This window comes from Carassius auratus, chromosome 21 (assembly GCF_003368295.1).
Source record: "Carassius auratus strain Wakin chromosome 21, ASM336829v1, whole genome shotgun sequence".
Taxonomy (NCBI): domain Eukaryota; kingdom Metazoa; phylum Chordata; class Actinopteri; order Cypriniformes; family Cyprinidae; genus Carassius; species Carassius auratus.
Genome location: NC_039263.1, coordinates 9752903 through 9774366, shown reverse-complemented (window position 1 = coordinate 9774366; position 21464 = coordinate 9752903). Strand labels below are relative to the sequence as shown.

Here is a 21464-nt window from a genome sequence, read left to right as displayed (position 1 = left end):
TTGCCGGTGATATTTTATTTCACAACGCGTTTCCTTGTGTGTTTTGGCCAACGTGAATTACCGTAGATGCTCTTACGCGCGCATGTTTCATATATTTGCTTAGCGGCAAATAAATAATAATAAAAAAATAATACAAATAATAAAATCAAGAGCAAGATCGCGTGAACTGTTAATACCGGCTATTGTAATATCAGCATCAGGTAAGATTACTCAGGTTCATTTATCTACTCAGTTACATAATGTTTTAATTACATTTAATAAAAAAAAGAAAAGAAAAGAAAAACAAGTTAAACTAAAGGAACCACACATTAACATGGTTTTGCTATACTAGCCATTTAGTATTTATTGTGTAATAATACTAAGGCAATCATTCTAAATGAATTAAATGCACGCATTCAGAGCGCGTGATCTCTGTGACGCCCAGATGCACAAATCAGACCCTCCCACCTCTGTAATAAACACGGAGATACTAGTCCCGTCCGAATTGGTACATGAAAATCACAGACGTCAGGTGGTAAGAATCGAAACTCAAACGTAGTTTAGAAAACTAGTCCTGTCCGAATAGTGCTTTAGTTGCAGTTACATTGTCAGATAATTCTCAAACTCTTTAAAGTTGGAAGGATTTTGATTGGCTGTCAGTGTTTCTTATAGTTTGTCTGATGGCAAAAAAAAAAAAAAAAATAAATAAATAAAGCATTCTGAAAGTGCCTCCAACAATATTATTCTCTGTGTTGTTTTTATAGGAAGCTTTATAGATATGGACATTCCCTCATATAAATAGAATGATTATTAAAACTTCTTGGTAATAGTTCTTTGTGTGAACAGCCCTTGAGAAAATTGCAAATCCGTTCATTGCCATAGCGGTTACACACGTCAACCTTCAACTATTCAGATACCCTGGTTCTAATTGTAACACATGAAAAACAAAGCCAAACGTTCATTATGTTTATGGACCATCTGGTTAACAAGGGGTTGAGACAGACTATGTCCAAATCCTGGAGCATCAAGTCACATCCAGTTCAGATGTTTTGCATAACATCTGACTTGAAGACATTTTTGAAAGCAGCATAGCTGTATTATTCCCTGTCTATAATATCCTACAATACATTTGAACACATTCTTTGCAGTCAAAGCTGGGCTTGGGTAAAAAAATACAAGAAAAAAGGTTAATATAGAGTGCAAATGAAAACGGTTTAAATGAGTCACTGATACTTATACCAATGCCAATACCAAATGTTTGGTGCCAATTATAGATCATTACAAAAGGTTTGTGGAATTATGCAATTGTGCAATTAAAAATGTTATCACAATAGCCTCCTTATGGCTGTTATCAGAACATTTTGTTCTAGAAAGAATTGTTACAAAGAGCCTAAAGCAGGGGTCTAATCATGCCAACTGTACCCCCAGCAGACAGATGTTAAGTGTTTAACTCAGGGGCAAAAAGGGTGTGTGACCACAGGAAGTGATCATTCCTGGTTCTAGAAATCTGCCTTTCTGCAGAGTTTACTTACAACTCTAAACAAATATCTTATGGTCTTGCTTAAAATTTGTGGGCAGATGTTAGAGTGGTTAAGACTAAACAGCAAGAATGTACATTTCCAGGATCAAGATGGAGCCCCTCTGACAATAGGTAGAATTTATTGGTGGTGGATTTGTGGTAAAAATTTATTTTTAGATCGCAAAGATGTGAAACTCGTGATTGATATGATGACGCTGCAAGTGACAAAATTACATGGTAAAATAATTTTAGTATCATGAGGACAAACATTTATATATAGAAAATGATGCAAACATTTAATTATTCCCCTAATGAAAAATAACCATGGTTAATTTACGTAAGTGCTAGTAAGAAATATTTCAATATAAAATTGGATGGCCCTTAAAAAAGTTACTTTTGAACACTTTAGAAACAACTCTTAGTGCCCTGAGCACAAAAGTAAGGTTATTCTTTGTTCTTGACTTGGTCTGCCACGATTATAAAAATGAAAGGAGAATTTGGACATTTGTAATACAAATATCCATATCATTGATTATCTGTTCGTTAAAAAAGGTCAGTGTACCTTAATCTCCATAAAATCTGTTCTAGCCCCTGGAATTACATAATTATCTTCTTCCACAAAGTCTTATTGTGAAAGAATTAGGCATGTGTGTTTGTCCGTGTGCATGTGTGGGGGGGGGGGGGGGTAAAGACATTAAATATGAATGGAACTGAATATGCAGTCTGCATCAAAACAGTTAGGTAGTGTGGACACATTTGAAAGTGTCATTGAGAATGAGAAATGCTTTGTCTTATATTGAGAGTTTCATGTAGTTGCACTTATTTACTATTGGCATGGATTTAACACTTGAGTTGATAAAGGACTTATGCAAATCCAATTTACTGCAGAATGTTTTACGATTTTAATGATGCATGTTCCCTATCCTGCAGCTTGGTTGTGGAGTATACAGCAGACTACTACTGCAATCTGACATAAGGGCGTCCACACCACAGGAACCTTTTCATAGTACCAGAACTAATTGTGGAACTAACCACTTTTTTCACACCGCAGGAACTGGGTGCGATTTTAGTACCGGACAACCTTTTTCAAGAACCAAATTAGCTAATGATGAACAGCGATAAATATACGGATGCTGAAGTGCAGGCACTTATAGCAATGTAGCACTGCCAGTTGTCGTTGGAGATTCGTAATCCTCCTTTCCGTTCTTTCAATCGATTTACGTATACATATTACGTACTGGGAAATAGTTCGCGCAAAATCATCACAGTATTTTGGTACTGTACATTTACTTCTGGGACTAAAGCGGTATGAAAGGCCCTATAGTTTACTGGAACTTTACAATTCAACTTCAGCAATACTTCAACATTACAATTCAACAATGCTGGAACTTTACAACTTTACAACTGTGATTCAGATACCTGAATCGACTCTTTCATATGACGGCATGTGCTTGACTATACCATTTGACTGTTTATGTAGTTTTTGAACTATTTTTTAGTAGTTTTTGCAGAATTGCTCTGCCATGTTCAATGAAAAATGGTCATAGTGACATTGTTTATTAATAAAATTCAGTTTATCGGCTGCTTTTCTCTTGCAATAAGAGCACAGTGTTTACCACACATGCCAAATACTGCTTAGCTTTGTAAACAAAGTTTTTGTGCTGAAACAACGAATGCAAAATTGGCAAAACTTTAGTGAAATCGCCCCTGAATGCGCAAAAAGAACAAAACGGATCGGAAAGCGGATCTGCTGAATTAGATTGCGTTTCGCTTAAGGGAAGGGAAGTTCACCCCAAATAAAACATTAAATTAATTTTATTCTTTTATGAGGAAAATAAAAAGGTGACTGTTTCCCTTCAGATTCCGTCTCTGGAGTGACAACCCTGTGGGTCAAAGGAATAATCCAGAAATCCACTCTACATCGACTAAAAGCCAGGCCCTGCTCTCCTGTGGTGCTGTACGTGTCTGAGTTCACTGCGGGGCTACTGTTACCCCGCCTCTTAGCCTGCAGTGACGGTGGAGCAGGGGCTTGTACTTGTGAGGTCACTCCAGAGTGTTTTCAGATGCTGCCCAGACATGCTCTAAACTCCACGTGCTCCAGGCGCAGAAATGTAGCACCCTCTGCGTGAGGAACGCCACAAAGTTACAAGTACAGACAGTGGAGGGCTAGTGTATCCATCACTGAGGCTGAGGCTTAAAAGCAACAGAAATAAGCTGTTTCCTCTATTCTCAAAGCAAGTTCATTTCAAGATTTTCCATGTCCAGTGTCCATTAACTCCTTAAAGGGATATTTCACCCAAAAATAAGGGAGAGTAAACACTGGCAGAATTTATGTTTCAAACGTGTATTACCTGTTTTCTTCAATATTGTAAAATGTTTTTGTCAATACAATTAAAGTAAACTTTAATTTGGATTACTATTATTATTATTGTTGTTATTTTATCTACGTATCTTTTAGAAATTACTAATACATTTAGTTACTTCAACAAATAATTCAGTACACTGTAAATAGGGTCCAAAACAACATTGGACCCCACACATTTTTCACTGTAAAAAATATACCTTATCTCTTTTGAATCACAAAAACTTGAATTTTTAGCTTAAAGCAAGTGCATGTCTTTGGGTAGTTTTATTGTGAAGTCAAAAATGGGGCTTTAGCACACTTCCAAATCAAAAAATGATGACTGGTCCCTCAAATTGCACAACTGATGTAAAACAATTTATGACAGATATTTTGTGTTCTTAGATGAGAGACAGTCTGTAACATTGCCATGTTTAAAGCAATCATCGGATGCTAAATATAAAACAATTGGAGCACGAACTTCAACATCTGGCCATTTCAATCATCTGAATATGATTCAATCATCTGAATGTGAATGTGACCCTTTAAAGGCGCCATCGGATGCTACATGCACTTTTACAAATGTGTGTTGGCAGAGCGTTGGCACCCTATAATGATAAAAATCCACCGAGTGTTTTTTTTTTTTTTTTATCTACTAAAATCTTTACCCTTCTGTGTGACGTCACACAGACATGCTCTTCCCATTATAGTTTGACAGTAGCGTTTTTAGCAAGGACGGGACTGGCGTTTTACCTTAGACCCGCCCTGAGTGAGTGTCATCAGTCCGCCATTGTTTCACAGCCGGAGCAGATGTAGACAAGAAAGGCTCCTAAGTGATTGAGGTGTTCTGTTGTTGGATGTTTTAATGAACATAGCAGTAGTACTCCTGACATCTGAGCCCAGGGTTGCCAGGTTTCCACAAGAAAACCCACCCCAATCCCTACTCAAAACAAGCCCAAAACTAGCCCAACAGTGTTAAAACAGTGTTAAAGTAGCCCAAATTAAAGAGCTGCTGAAGACAGTAGATTGTGTTAGTAGAGTACATGTGTCAGTAGATGTGTTTTCAGCAGCTCAGACAATGTTGTCAAATTGGGGGTGCATTACCTTCAAAAACAAAGCTGGATTAGCTTTGTTTTTGAAGGGAATGCACCCCGATCTACCTAAATGTGTCTCTGTACGCGCAAATCATTCGTGATCCAGCTTCATCTCCAGAAGAAGTGAGTGTAAATGAATCTTTGCAAATCACCTTTCTAAATAATGTGCTAATTAGCAAGTTTCTCTGAGAATGGCTCGGAAGAAAGGGGAGGGGTCAGCAGAGCTCATTAACATTTAAAGGAAAATACAACAAAACGGCTTGCCCTGAAAAGAGCTGTTTTAACAGAGTGAAAAGGTGTTTTCTAAACTACCAGTGAGAAGTTTTAACCAAACTATGTTACAGACTTTTCATTAAGACCCTAAATGATCATATCAACTTGGAAAACGGGCATTCGATGACTCCTTTAAGAACCTAAGCTGAACTGCGTTTGGATAAAGCATCACTTTTCAACCCATCTCTACCACATTCAAACCACCAAAGGGCATGAGAATTCTTTCAATTTCATCCAAGATATAAACACATGAATAATATCTATGTCGATCTCTAATTCATGGATAACTGCCATGGCTGAATAGCTGTTTTTAAGGGCGATTTGTGAGGAGAACTGTTTGATGGTGTAGAATAGTAACTAAAACTTAAGTCTTCCCTCTGTGATTTTATTTGGTAACACAATGTACAGCACACATGTGCAGTGTTTTTTGGGATGTCACAGGAAGCCTTCTTTCAATAGTCTAAACCATGCCAGTCAGCACTCAAGCATGCACAGAATCCCGGTAGGAAGGACCTCTGGTGGACATCCAATAAAAAAGCAGTTCTTACATCCAATAGCAAGTTGCTAAATCGCCTTTCAACACTGCAGTTAAGACAGCATACCACTGATCTGAAACATTACTATACTGAAGTTTCTACTTAACACAGTGTTCTGTTTGTACATGAGCCATGAATGTCCATGATAAAGGCAAATATATATATACAAGTCCTTAGAAATGCATTCTTTGTATTCATATTAGTTTCAATAAATTGACATTTTCAATGAAATTTTAGATATGTCTAAAAATGCAATGTCATGTAACCATCATATAAAAAATACATATTTTTCTTCACTACATGCTAGTATTATCTTCATCATTATTTTAAGAAAAGCTTTTTGTGCAAATATCTTGATAATAAAATATATTCATAAACTAATTTATAATAAGCTAATTTATTTGAGGTGTCACATAACATGATATTTTACAACCTGAACTGACCCTAAAAAGGTCAAATTATGCAATATTTAAAAAGTGTTTGACTATATATACTTTGTGAGGACATCCACAATGCAGTCTCTTTTTCCATACCCTAATCCTACCCAACAGAACGAAGTGCCTCACCCAAACCCTTACCCTAAACCTAACCTTTCCTCAGTTATAACCTGATCCCTAAAACCAAGTCTTGACCCTCAGGCAGGCCTTTAAATAGGTCTGGGAATTGATTCCAAAAATAAGAAATTCCTCTATTTCGAGGCGATTCAGGGGTTTTGAGCTCTGCACAACAGAATAGATGATGGCGTGACTGAGGTTCTTGATCTTATTCCCATCTAAAAGAATCTTTAAAAAAAAGAAAAAAAAATGTATATCAGACAATGTTCATTCTAAAAGAAAAAGCAGAGAGCGCATCTGATTGACTGATTTTTCTGGATATTTTGTTTCAGTGTACAGTGTCCCTGCTGAACTGTGGGCTATGACTAATTTCACAGGCAAAGCAGACAAAATTACAATTTATGTATCATAATTTTTTTTTACAAATAAAGCTTTTTATTATGAGAATGATACTTTCTATGACCTATATCCTGCAGTCATGATGAGATTAGGTTCTTTCAATCTAAAAAAAAGAATCACTGAAAAAGAATTGAAAACAACAGTGAGGAATTGATTCTTGGAATTTAATCCCGTCGATTCCTGAACCATGAATTGGAATTGAACTCTATTCCAAAAGTGTCTGAATTTAACAGCCCTAACTTTATATACGTGTGTGTACTGTGTATATTTATTATGTAAAGTGCAGGCGTGCAGCCGTTTTCCTGGGCCAAGACTCTTTTAAAATGTACTGTGGCAAAGTGGAAAACTGTTCTCTGGTCAGACGAATCAAAATTTGAAGTTCTTTTTGGAAAACTGGGACGCCATGTCATCTGGACTAAAGAGGACAAGGACAACCCAAGTTGTTATCAGCGCTCAGTTCAGAAGACTGCATCTCTGATGGTATTGGGTTGCATGAGTGCGTGTGGAAAGGCACCATCAATGCTGAAAGGTATATCCAAGTTCTAGAACAACATATGCTCCCATCCAGATGTCATCTCTTTCAGGGAAGACCTTGCATTTTCCAACATGACAATGCCAGACCACATACTACATCAATTACAACATTAAGGCTGCATAGAAGAAGGATCCGGGTACTGAAATGGCCAGCCTGCAGTCCAGATCTTTCACCCATAGAAAACATTTGGCGCATCATAAAGAGGAAGATGTGACAAAGAAAACCTAAGACAGTTGAGCAGCTAGAAGCCTGTATTAGACAAGAATGGGACAACATTCCTATTCCTAAACTTGAGCAACTTGTCTCCTCAGTCCCCAGACATTTGCAGACTGTTATAAACACAGTGGTAAACATGGCCTTGTACCAACTTTTTTGAGATGTGTTGATGCCATGAACTTATTTTGTCCTTAAAATATAATTTTTTCTCAGTTTAAACATTTGATATGTCATCTATGTTGTATTCTGGATAAAATATTGAAATTCACGATTTCTGTGCGCTCACTGTACGGTCCGATCGTCGAGTTGCGATTTGACTGCTCACACTATACGTGAGGAATCAACCGAATCAACACGTAGGATGCCTCAGAACCCGGATGTTTGTGGCTGTTTCAGAATAAACATGCTTTCCCGGGATAAACGCACTGCTTTGGTGATATGCGCAAAGCACAATTATATGTGCTGAAACATCCAAAAAAAAAAAAAGGCGTCGGAGTATCTAGACGCGCAGGTGGCTGGGAAGACATGGCCAATATGGTCAATCCATTTTGCAACGCGAACTGGAGGTAAGCAGGCGTTTTTTCCCCTCTTTTATTTTTATTTTTCTTTGCCATAACTCCACAAGTTATCCCTCCATCACTTCAGTCCACGCTGTGTCAGGTGTCACCATGGTTTCACGCACGTGCAGTGAGGGAAACGCGGAAAATCGGTTCGTAGCCCTGCTTCAATAGTGCGATACCTCATGAGATGCGACCAAAATTTCTGACATGTCAGAAAGCCATCCTACCAACCGATTGCTGGTCGGGAGAGGCTTATCGCCTCTCGTTTCCCCTTGTACACTGCACGAACACTGCACGACAAACGACGCACGAAAATGCTGAAATTCGGCACGACCCGAAGAAGAGTCGCACGAATCAGAATTCGGCTCAAAATCGGATGAAAATAGCACAGTGTATGCCCGGCCTTAAGCTCCAACCCTGATCAAAGTCACCGGCCTGTGATTTTCTAATGTTCCCAAAGACATTGATTGGCATTGATTAGCATGCTCAGGTGTGTTTTTTATTAGGGTTAGATCTAAACTCTGCAGGAAACAGATTTGAGGATCCCTGGTATATATTTTTTAAATATTAACATAGATTTACATGTTATGTTAAATTTATTTTTAAATATATGCATGTATTTGTGTGTTTTTTTCTCTCTCTCTCTCTCTTTATATATATATATATATATATATATATATATATATATATATATATATATATATATATATATACACACACACACACACACACACACACACACACACACTCACCAGCCACTTTATTACGTATACCTGTTCAATTGCTTGGTAACACAAATTGCTAATCAGCCAATCACATGGCAGCATCTCAATCCATGTAGGAATCTAGATGTGGTGAAGACGACTTGCTAAAGTTCAAAATGAGCATCAGAATGGGGAAGAAAGAGGATTTAAGTGACTTTGAACGTGGAATGGTTTTTGGGGCCAGACGCGTTGATCTGAGTATTTCAAAAACTGCTGATCTACTGGGATTTTCACGCACAACCATCTGTAGGGTTTACAGAGAATGGTCCGAAAAAGAAAAAATATCCAGTGAGCGGCAGTTGTGTGGACGAAAATGCCTTGTTGATGACAGAGGACAGAGGAGAATAGGTTAAATATGCTAGAAAGGCAACATTAACTCAAATAATCACTCGTTACAGCCAAGGTATGTAGAATACCATCTCTGAACGCACAACACGTCGCAGCCCTGAAGCAGATGGGATACAGCAGCAGAAGACCACACTGAGTACCACTCCTGTCAGCTAAGAACAGGAATCTTTATATATATTGAACTACATTTTATATATATATATATATATATTTAAAAAAAAATTACCATCATATCATTAACCCACATTACACTGGATAAACACCATGCAGTGATGCTTTATATAAGACAGCAAATAACTTACCAGGCCATTGCAATTGCTGAGAGCCACTGATGTATCCTGCACATTGGTAACGTAACCCACATATAAACAGTCACTGGGCAACAAGGGCTCAGAGTGCATTTGGTTATCGTCCTCAAGCCACTCCACTTTGGCTCCAGGGGCCACTAGCCTGGAATTTAGCCTGAGGCGAAGGTGAAACTCCTGTCCAAAAACAGTGACATTATAAAAGAGTGTCTCCTTGTGCCTCAGGTGGTCCTGCTCTGAGTTTGTCTCCTCATTGGTCTCTCCATGCTGGTTGGCCTGCCTCCTCCTGCGCCGGTGGGACCCCTGCCCACTCAACCGGCTGGCAGAGACGGCGTGGGAGAGAAAGCGTCCGTCTGCATCCACGCTCATCGGCCTCACTAGCCCGTACTCCCTCAAGACATGCTGCAGGGAATCTGCAGGGGCATACATACAGTTACACACATTCAAATGTGCACGCGCACACATGCAAACACAAAGTCAACAGATTTCACAGTGCACAACATAAGCTTCCAGAATCGGTCAAAACTCCACCAATCTCTAAATCAACTACAAGGCTTGCAATGTGCAGACAGTACAGCTGTCTAAACACAGCCGATATTTAAAATGACAGCTTTAAAAAGTTAATGATGTAAAGGCATTTCTTATTAAAAGGAAAATCTATAGAAACATTGCATTGAACAGATGGGGGTAAGTTGTGTCAACTTTTGCTTAAATTGTCCTCTAGGCAAGGAGAAATAAGAGGTGCAAAACTAATATATTTGGCTATATTTCACAATATTTTCTATCACCTTTATCATACGGACAGAACATTTGTATTCATTTATTTTTTTAAAGGGGGTGATACAAGCTGCCCCTTGTCATGTCAACAGGCAAGTTAGGTAAATGCCTGATCAATCTGAATTGCAATGAAAACATTAAAAGTGAAACATTAGTTATTTAAGATAATAATAATAATTACAGAGTCACATTTTGATTGTTCTAAGACAATCATTAATCAGACAATAATTAAAATACATTTAAAATGACTTACATTTAATAAATTCTTGTTAGAGAGAAAAAAAAACACTATCTATATGGTCACAGGACAAGAACTGTAAATTGTATTTTTAGATTAAGACATATCTTACCCTATTCTCCCAGACAATGTGTCATGCATTCCTAACATGCTGATGAGAGAAGCAGAAACACATTTGGCTGCTCTGTTTGTGCATCCTATGTGTCCTTCACTTCATCAGGAAAGAGCAGCTTACAGTGAAGTCAACACTATGATTGGTCTTTTCTAATTTGACAGTAAATAAATAATGTGAATGGTTCTTCTGTATAATTTACTCTCCTGTGTACTCATCATGACATTAATGTCGGCATTTTGCGACAGTTATTTCAAGCAGGAGGCACAAGCTCCATCAGCTGTTTTACATTATTGACAGGTCGCGTGGATTCTGCGCTTCCTTTGAGTTTCACAATCAACGCTAAATTCGTAAATATAATATAATGTAGCTTCTGTATATACTGTATCATGACGTTCTTTTTACTGTGACAAAAGTTAGAGATCTTTCAGTTTAGATGCCATGAAAACTTCCACACACTCAGTTTCAGAGAAAACGTCGCTGACAATAAAATGATTTTTCTCTCAAAACTCATGCATCTCTATGAAAGTACAAGTTGATGAAACCGAGAAACTGAGTTGCTGCTTCATAACGCTGAAGATTCTCCTGCATCTCCTGCATAAAGTAACCGTGATCAGAACTGACAATAACAACATCTCCACGTACCTATACTGTTGGCGATGTAAAGAGTATTCGCGTGCTGAAAGTGAAGGAAAATAATGAAGAATGCACATCCAGGAGTAACATCCATGGCAGGTCCGCGGAGAGGGGAGAGCGCACGGGCGAAAGGCGGACTTTGAGATCTCAGATAAGCGATCCAGCAGCGAACCCTGCCCCCTCTTTCCCCCCTCCCCTTCCTGACTGACTGCAAAGTGCACTGGGGAAGATGTGTCCCTGTCCAGCCCCCTCTCCTCCTCTATAGTCCACAGTAAGCGCAAATGCAGATCATCTCATGACAACAGAGACCACCAGCGTAATAGTTCTTACCATCAACACAAAAAGTGAACACCAGTCTTAAGGTTCCTGTGATGCACTCCTATATAAAAAGTGCTAAACTCACTCTTCAGAGTCAGAATCAAGGAAATGTATTTATTTTATTTTTTTTTTCGTTTTTTTTTTTATTTTTTTATTATTCTCTAGAAAGTTTAATAAGTTCTATAGACGCATGTAATGCAACATGTAGGCCTAATACACAGTAGAAATACGAGTTGAAGAACATATAAGGGGGGGGGGGCGTTTTTTCTCTAAAATATAAACACAAAGAAATGAATGTCTGTATACTCATACTAGAAGGCATCCATATCAGTCTACAAGATTTCAGAACAGCCCGGCGTTTCTAATCTACAGGTGAGGGTCGCCCCCTCACGGGCACCACCATGTTTACATCACATGACCAGTCATGCAACATAATTGACAGAAAATACTTTAAATAATCATAAAAATAGTAATACTATTACTACTGCCACTACTACTACAACTAATAATAATATTATACATATGCATTTAAATGTAGCTTACATAAAGGCATAAACAAACCATACCGATAACGTTTCATATTGACCATTTTACGGCGACAGAAACGGGCTGTATATGAAGAGTTCGTTTGCAAAATCCGATAACTCCATTATTATTAATTTTTTTTCACTTTCAAAAATTATGTTTTTTCATTGTGCATTCCAATTCATCTCAGTCAAAATGCAGTTGGGTTATTCTGATTAGGTTAAAAAAATAACATAAATAACCTATACATATAGCCTAAATTTACAGTGCCATAAAAAGTTTTTTTATTTTTTATTTTTTATTACTTGTCACACTTAAAAGATTCAGATCATCACATAAATCTTAATATTACACAAAGATAATGCAAGTAAATAAAATGCAGTTATTAAATGATGATTTCATATGGGAAAAAAGCTGTCCAAACCTACCTGGCCCTATGTGAAAAATGAATTAACCCCTCCTGTTAAATCATGAAAGAACTGTGATTAACCCCACTATTTTAGAAATGTTAAATTCAAATTAAATTTCACTAGCCACACTCAGGCCTGATTACTGCCAGAACTGTTGAATCAAGAAATCACTTAAATAGAACCTGTCTGTCAAAGTGAAGCATGCTTAAAGAGCAGAACATCATGCCGCGATCTCAAGAAATTCAAGAATAGGTGAAAAACAAAATAGTTTACATGTATCAGTCTGGAAAGGGTAATAAAGGTTTTTAAGGTTTTGGGACTCCAGCAAACCAGGGTCAGAGCCATTATCCACAAATGGAGAAAACTTGGAACAGTGGTGAACCTTCCCAGGAGTGGCCGGCCTACCAAAATTACTCCAAGAGCACAACAAAGACTAATCCAGGAGGTCATAAAAGAACCCAGAACAACATCTGAAGAAGTGCAGGCCTCACTTGCCTCAGTTAAGGTCAGTGTTCATGATTCAACAGTAAGAAAGAGACAGGGCACAAAAGAAATCCATGGGAGAGTTCCAAGGCAAAAGAAAAGCCACTGTTGACCAAAAAGAACACAAAGGCTTGACTTGCATTTGCCAAAATATATTTTGATTATCTCCAAGACTTTTGGGCAAATATTCTGTGGACTGATAAAACAAAAGTTTAACTTTTTGGAAGGTTTGTGCCCGTTACATTTGGTGTAAAACCAACACAGCATTTCATAAAGAACATCATACCAACAGTCAAACATGGTGGTAGTAGTGTAATGGTTTGGGGCTGCTTTCCAGCTTCAGGACCTGGATGACTTAATTGATGGAACCATGAATTCTGCAGAAAATCCTGAAGGAGAACGTCCGGCTGTCAGTTTGTGATCTCAAGCTCAAGCTCACTGGGGTTATGCAGCAGAACAATGATCTCAAACACACCAGCAAGTCCATCTCTGAATGGCTCAAGAAAAAAAAAAAAAGGTTTTGGACTGCCCAAGTCAAAGACCGGACATAATACAATTGAGATGCTGTGGCATGACCTTAAACAGTCCTCTCATGCTTGAAAACCCTCCAATGTGGCTTAATTAAAACAATTCCGCAAAGACGAGTGGGCCAAATTTATCCACATCGAACGTGAAAAACTCATTGCCAGTTATCGAAAATGCTTTATTGCATTTTTTGCTGCAAAGGGTGGCTCAACCAGTTATTAGATTTAGGGGGCAATTACTTTTTCATGTAGGGTCAGGTAGGTTTGGACCGCTTTTTTCCCCTCAATAAATGAACTTGTTAATTTGAAACTGCATTTTATATTCACTTGGGCTATCTTTGTGTAATATTAACATTTGTTTGATCTGAATCATTCAAGTGTGACAAATGCAAAAAGAATATATATATATTGGGAAGGGAAGTGGGTGGAGATATATATGTATATTAGGGCTTTCAGTCGATTAAAATGATTCACCTAATTACAGTGTACTGTAAATTAAATCGCAAACTAAATTTGGCTATAGACATAACAGTAGACTTTTGACTTTTAGGGCATAACTTCATTTATGGAGTTGTTGCCCTGCATTATATTTGTCAACTGTGTGAAATATAAGATGACGTGCAGGTCTGGGGGACCCGGTGCATTAAAATATTTTAATCGCGTTATTTCTTCTTTTATAACTAATTAAGTACGCGTTAAACTGACAACCCTAATATATACAGAAACATGATTGAGATTCACAATTTTAAGAGATGTAGGAACTAAGAAAGCATTAATATAATTAAATATTTGAAAAGGGTAACAATGGCTACTTTACATGGCCGTAAATTAAGAAAAAGGCTTTTTGCTCGCCTAATTGTGTACATACAACATCTAATAGCAGGGCAACTGCCAAAACTAACCAGCCAAAGTCTAACCCATTGATTTTTTTTATCATTTCAGAAGTAAAATAAATAATATGTTAATTTCCTATTAATCAATTTCAGAATGAGAAGATGAGTAGCAATTCACACTTGTCATGGAAACGGTAGAATAAGATTCATTGAAAAATGGTATCTTGTAGAAATCATTCTTAATTTTCCCCTTTCTATTTCTTATAACTAAAAATCTGTCATAGTATTTTTTACATCATAGCCTACATAATATTCTTCTACAGCACCACACAGCCATTAGAGAAGACTCTTTCTGCTCTGTTATGAAATTAGTGGATTATTGAAATAAATCACCTGGTGAGTTTGGATGCTGGTTTCTTGGAACAAGAATATCTAATGCATCTCTGTGGCGCAGGAGGAAATGGATCATGTGCCATCTATCTGTCAGCACCTTTGCTTCTCCAATCCTCTCTGTCAGGTCAAGGCTCTGAAAGTACAATGACAGGCCTTCGGTGTATTTTAAAGAATGTTGTGCACTTATGATAGCATGCAGGGACCCATAGAGCTTTACACTATGGAGTACAAACAAGCTGACTTTAACATTGTTAACCATTTAAAATGTAATAGTGTAAATTGCTTTTTCAAAGTTTCAAAGTTTCAATTGTTTTCCTTAATAATACTCATTATTTACCTATTCCCATTTGTTTCTTTCATGGAAAAAAAAGGAGATACCTAGCAGAATGTTCACGCTGCACTAAAAGTGGTCTGCCAAGATTAAAAAAAAGGAAAAATCAAAACAAAAGTATATATATATATATATATATATATATATATATATATATATATATATATATATATATATATATATATATATATAAAACATCATAAAGAGTATAATGTTCTTCCAGTTTTGGTTGCCATTGACTTCCATTGTGAAAAAAAAAAATTCTGATGATTGAAGTCTGCATGAAGTAATCCTATATCAACATAAGGGATTACTTCATGCTATATATAAATAGTTCCTTAAAAAATATATATATATATTTTGTGTACGGAAAAGCATTTTCAATCACAAAAACAGCACACTAAGAAACTATAAGCTCAGTAAGCAAAAGTCAACTGTGGTTAACTTTATGACATAACTGCAGAGACCTGGGATTGTGGGATTTTAAGTGTAGAGCAGAAGACAGGGTTTTTGAGAGGGACAACACTAGGGGAGCTGGGACACCATCTATTTCTTATGCTACGCTGGCTGAGGTAAAGGATTGAGGTTGTCACTGTGGCTAAGGCAGACGATGGTTTAATCAAACCTCTACATTCCAACTCCATTGCTAAGCCAGATGGATCATGCTATCATGCTTTACACTAGGCAATAAACTTACAACATATTTTGTAGCTGGCATCCAAAACGTAAACTAGGTGCAGAGAGTATACATTTTAAGGATAACTGCATGTAAAAACTGAATAGTAACCCTTATTACAGCCAAAGAATATTTTAAGCTGTTAAAAGTGCAATTTATATTTATGGGGAAGGTCATATCCTGGAAAACGTTGAGAGCTTAGTCACTTGAACTTGTATGATAGGGTCAGATGAGGGAAGGCTACTTGAGTTTTAGTTCACTGAACTGAAAGAAGTTGCAAAAGAGTGAATGTGAAAGCAGATGGTCATGTATATTAATCCTTGTCTAAATAACACCCTCAGTGGCAATCTGCGATATTTTCTCAAAGCATTTTTATAATTGGAATGCCTATACGGATAACTAGCACAAATGAAATAAAATATATGCAAACATTCTCCTATATATATATCAAACCAAAATTTATTCAGACACCTTTAACATTTATCACATTATCACAGTTTATTCACTAAAGTTTAGAAAATGGTAATTAAATATTATATGAACTCAGAATTCATCTAGATAATATCAGATAACTTTGATAGAAAGGCACGTAATGAATTACATTGAATAGCTGTCAGCAGCCAGTTGTTAAATTTAAGTACACAATTAAATAATACCAATCTAGGTCAACAAATTACCAAGCAAATACTTCATTTTGTTCAGTCTGTGGTGTAAAAAGGTTGCATAAGCAATTAAGGAAAAAAACAAACGGTCATATGATGCGATTTCAATTTTTCATTTCTCTTTGGAGTGTTACAAGCTCTTGGTGCAAAAAGAATATCTGTAAAGTTGCAAAGACTAAAGTTTCAAATCAAAAGAGATATTCTTTATAAAAATTAAGAGTCAGCCACTCCTAAACAGCTCATTCTAATACACCCCCACATGTCTACATCATTATGTGGAAAGATTTACATAATGCCGGCCAAATGTTCACACAAAGAAAGAAGGCGTAACTTTTATTCTCGCTGTTGCCATTGCCGCCATGTCGTGGAGATGATGTGTGTTTTGTTGTGAAAGACGAACTACTTTGTTTGGCATATGCACTGGATAGCTGGCCAATCAGTGTACACCTCACTTTTCAGAACGATGAGCTTTGTTTCAGAAAGGCGGTGCATAGAGGAACGTACACAATAATGTACATTATGTGGAAAATAATGTGTCTTTTAAACCTTTAACTGCATAAACACATTGAATTACACTAAATACACAAAATAATGTTCTTTTTAGCAATGTCATATGACCCCTTTAAGAAAAACATGGTGTCTGAATTATTTATGGTCCAATTTATTTTGATTGTTTTAATAAATTTTACTGGTAGTAACATCTTCATATAAATTAACTATAGTGCCCTGCACCCACTAGTAAAAAAAAAAAAAAAAAGTCTGGTGTCTGAATAATTTTTGGTCTGAGTGACTGTATACATAAAGAATGTTCAGGCTGTTCTCTTCCATACAATGAAAATCTTCCTAGGTTTTTTAAATGTTAAAATTTGTAATAATAATAATAATAATTATTATTATTATTATTATTATTATTATTATTATTAATAATAAATGAATTTCCATTGTATTGAATAGAGCAGCATGAACATTCTTCTTAAAATAATAACATAAATCATATATTTATTATTAATATTTAATATATTTATTAATTATATCCATATAATTTTTAGATAAATAGTAGACTTTTTCTAAGTGAGAGTTTACATGTCACAAAAAATCATACTCAACACAAAACACTTTTAAATATACATTTTCATTTGTAATCACATTATTGTCAGTAGACAATAGACTAAGCATTCCTACCCATTTACTGCCCAGTGTGGACAAAAACATTGAGTCAGCAAACTTCATGTAATAGAGCCTGAAAGGAAAAACCAATAGATGCATACTGCAGCTAAACACAACCTTTAGATTCATAAACCAACAGATACATACTGCAGCTGGCTATACATACAACCTAAAGTCTAAACACGTCCAGCCATGAACCATCCAAAGTCCCTGAGATGCTTAAGTCACGTAACGACAGATGATATTATCACACACCACATGTGCAACAACATGTCCTAATGCATGTATCACACTATTTGAATTTCTCTCCAGTTCCGGTGCACCCGGCCAAGTCCACCATATGATTCACTCATGTTTATCCAGGAAGAGGAGGACACTTAAGCAAGCCGACAGAGATGCTGTCTTACTTTGCTTTTGGTTTTAATCAGAGACTGCATGCATAGGGCCCACAGCTGGCAGCTGTAAGCCCTAAAGGGACTTGTTACTGGTTAGCGGCTGTAAAACGGAGTTGGATCTATGTTGCCGTCACTGCTGGCTCTCAAACGAACCACGGCCGAGCCAGTATGTCCCGCCAGAGCGTGTGTTTCACATTTGTTCCTCTGCTCCCTCTCTCCCCTCTCCTCCTGAAACTCCTTCCGCACAACCTCATGCCACGTGACCTGCTGGGTTTAACGGCTGCTGCTGAGCAGACACATGGATAACATGAACATACACTTAAATGCATACAAGCGCAGAAATACAAGTACTGACAAGACAGTTCGTTCATAGTTCCCCCAAAAATGTAACTTCTGTCAAAATGTATTCACCCTCATGTCATCCTAAAGCTATTCTTCTGTGGAAAATAAAAGATGAGGTCATGAAGAATGTTAATGCCGCTCTCTTTCATAGATTAAAACTGGACAGTGCTTTTAAGATCAACTTTTTGGGGGCTTAATGATACAACTGTCCTGACATCATATAAAGAAAATCATTCATTATTATGTCATAATAAAGATAATAACTCAACAAAATTGCTCCACTTAGAATTATTTATAAAATATCATGTCTGTCAAAATCACTCGGAAAGTAAATAGCTTGAGTGATTTCCCCCCCCTAATATTATGTAAACAAGTATGTCCTACTTGTTTACTGCTTGAAAATCATGGTGTCAAAATGTGAGCACAAGAAGAAATAACACAGGAAATGTGTTCATAAATAATTCGATCTTCTTAAAAATCATTTGTGATATTTGCTTAAAAAAAAGAACTATTAGGTGAACTATTCCTTTAAAGAAACAATAAATCTGTTGAGTCCAATGAATATATTATGAACAACTGCTGAAAAGTAGGTCACACACACCAGTAACATTTTTTACACCTCAACACCATGCCTTTCAGTTGAAGCACAAACCCCTGTTTTGGTGGATAGACATTTGCATATGAAGAAAAAATACATCACCATGTATTTTCTTTCAACTCCCATGAGGGTTTTTAAACCTCACTAGTGTATTTTTCCATGGCAAACCTGTTTTGCTTTCACTTTGTTAAGGAGTCATGATTTTATACAGTGGCTCAACCCACAAGAAGACTTTATTGAAAGCTTTTGGTTGGAGACCTTCAAGAGTCAAGAGCAGTGTCTCTGAGCTGCTTGATTTATGAATGACATTTACAGGACCAGAAAGAAAACAGAAAGGACTAGTAAAGGGAGCAGCCTGGCACTGTTATGAAAGCTGCTATTCAGTTTTCCAAAGTAAACACACAAACTTCTACACACTTACAAACTGATAAGTCTATGTAGACACACATTTTTATTTATTAAAGGCATAGTCAGTATTTGTTTATGGTGCTGACAGCTCTCTTGGACACATACTGACACCTAGTGGTGTGGATGAAGCATCGCGCAAGCACAAACTTCATCCACTCACTTTTTGCAGACGGACATGATTCATTTGTTCTGTAAGCAAATGTGACCAATAAAGGGATTTACCAGAACAGTATTTGGCTGGTCATGTGATCTCAAAATGGCTGCCAACACGGGCGACCCTCTCTCTGTAAAACGACAACTCATATGACTGTTTATTTTTTTTTAAGGGGACATAACACAGTTTTGCCCAATCTCATATTAATCTTGAGTACCCATAGAGTAGTATTGAATCCATCTTTTCTCCAAAGAGTCTTTAGTTTTGTCATATATTATCATACTCTAAAGAGTCACGAGCAGTTTCAAGCTGACTGCCAACAAAACACTGAAATTCGATGCAGTTTTACTTACCGCCTGCCGTTCCAATTCATGACTGGGATCTTTTATCGCTAGAGCCACTCAATATTTCAGTATCAAACAATGTGAAAATCAGACATTGAAGTGGGCCTTGTTTATTTAACACTGAAATGACGTGAACAAAGAAACACACTTGCAAAACTCCGTTTCTTCATCCGCTGTTCATGTAACACTGGGTTCTGTGGGATGTTAAGGTTATCTTTCCCTTACAACCAAAAAACACACTTCTTTGGAATAGAGGTTGCACAAACTAGTCACTGGTCCTATAGAGGGCGCAACATGATATGAAATCTTTGAAGTCCATTTTTATGCTCTGTTTCCAGAGTTAAAATAACAAATAAATGCACACTCCTGAAGTGTGTATGTGTCTGTGTGCTAGAAACTGAATGGGAGAATGCACATTTTAAACAGTTTATTGTACAGGTAAGTTCATCTGTTTTTTATTGTAACGCACACTCATAGACTTTAGACAGCAGCTCATTCATCATGCACAGATTGCACGCACATAGTAGCGCGGCACAGAAATGTATTGTCAATACTGTTCTATGATTTCTCAATAATATAGCTTAGAAACTGAAAAGTGTGGTAGCATTTTGTTTAGTAACTAAAACCCACACCTTCACTATTCTGCCAGGTAGAATTCACACACGCAATCAATCTCTCACTAATGCATTCATATAAATGTAATCTCTACAGTGCTACTTTATCTGTATCTGATTTAGAACGAGCAGAAATCTGTGAGAAATGTAACAACCCAAAGACAAAGGAACTGATAAAAATTAGCTGTTATAGGAGCAAATGCCATGTGGGCAGTGCTGTTTCATATTCCATAGCTGTGCACAATGTGTTCAAATCTTAGATTAGGTTCAGGCTTATTTATTCATTAATGACATCATTGGCGACAAGTGGATGTCGAATTGAATTCAACCCCTACTTTGGAGACATTCTTCTCGAGTATGTTAAGTATATTTGGCACAGATTCCGTCATGCATCCAAATAATTTTTTTCATCTTTTGCCATGTTTAGCATTAGGATCCAACTCTTTAACAGTGTAACTCAGAATGCATGAAATAGCATTAGACGCCCCTTTAAGTGTAAACTTTTTAATGACAAAAAATAGTACACATTTAACAAGCAAAACAAACATGTCAATAAAATCTTAAGCCTGTTTTATCCGTGTCATCACTTTGTGAGATCACACGGCTGAGCTGACTATTAAGAACGGTGAGGAATTTTCAAGGAATGCATCTCACACATTAGTAAGTACATTATTCTCTCAAGCAGTGGAGACGAAGAGCCGGCTGCGCCTCGATAGTGATATCCCGAGTGGGTTCAGGTGAAGGTTATTCCTTTCTGCTGTTTAATGGAGGAAGATTGGGAGAGCTCCCTGCTGAAGCACATAATAAACCCACTGAGCAGCCGTATGCCAGATCAGCAGTGCACACTATGGTCCGGGAGGACCTCAAGGTCTTCTGGTTCTTCTCCTGCACTGACTTATACAGAACTGTGGAGCTTAAGCATGAGTGGGCTGTATGAGACATGCCTGTGACAGCAGCCAGCGGAATCTGCCTCGAAATTGGATCAGGAAGACTGTCACCGTGGTTACACACAGCGACACTGGCGCTCCTCATTAGAGGGTGTTTCATAGACAAGGTGTCTCCTGCAGGAAAAACGTCCTCCTCTAAATCGACTCTTTCAAT

The 21464-nt window shown here is 37.2% G+C and overlaps 1 protein-coding gene across 1 annotated transcript in view; it reads right to left on the bottom strand.

Moving 5' to 3' along the window:
- LOC113038411 (A disintegrin and metalloproteinase with thrombospondin motifs 2-like) overlaps positions 1-11360 on the bottom strand; it is an 85343-nt gene extending 73983 nt beyond the window's left edge. Inside the window, exons 1-2 of the mRNA XM_026195784.1 lie at positions 11196-11360; positions 9421-9836 (exon numbers count right to left, since the gene is read on the bottom strand). Coding sequence (XP_026051569.1) covers positions 9421-9836; positions 11196-11280 — 501 coding nt within the window. The 5' untranslated portion in view covers positions 11281-11360. The remainder of the gene's footprint in view (positions 1-9420; positions 9837-11195) is intronic.
- Between the last annotated feature and the right edge of the window lie 10104 nt (positions 11361-21464).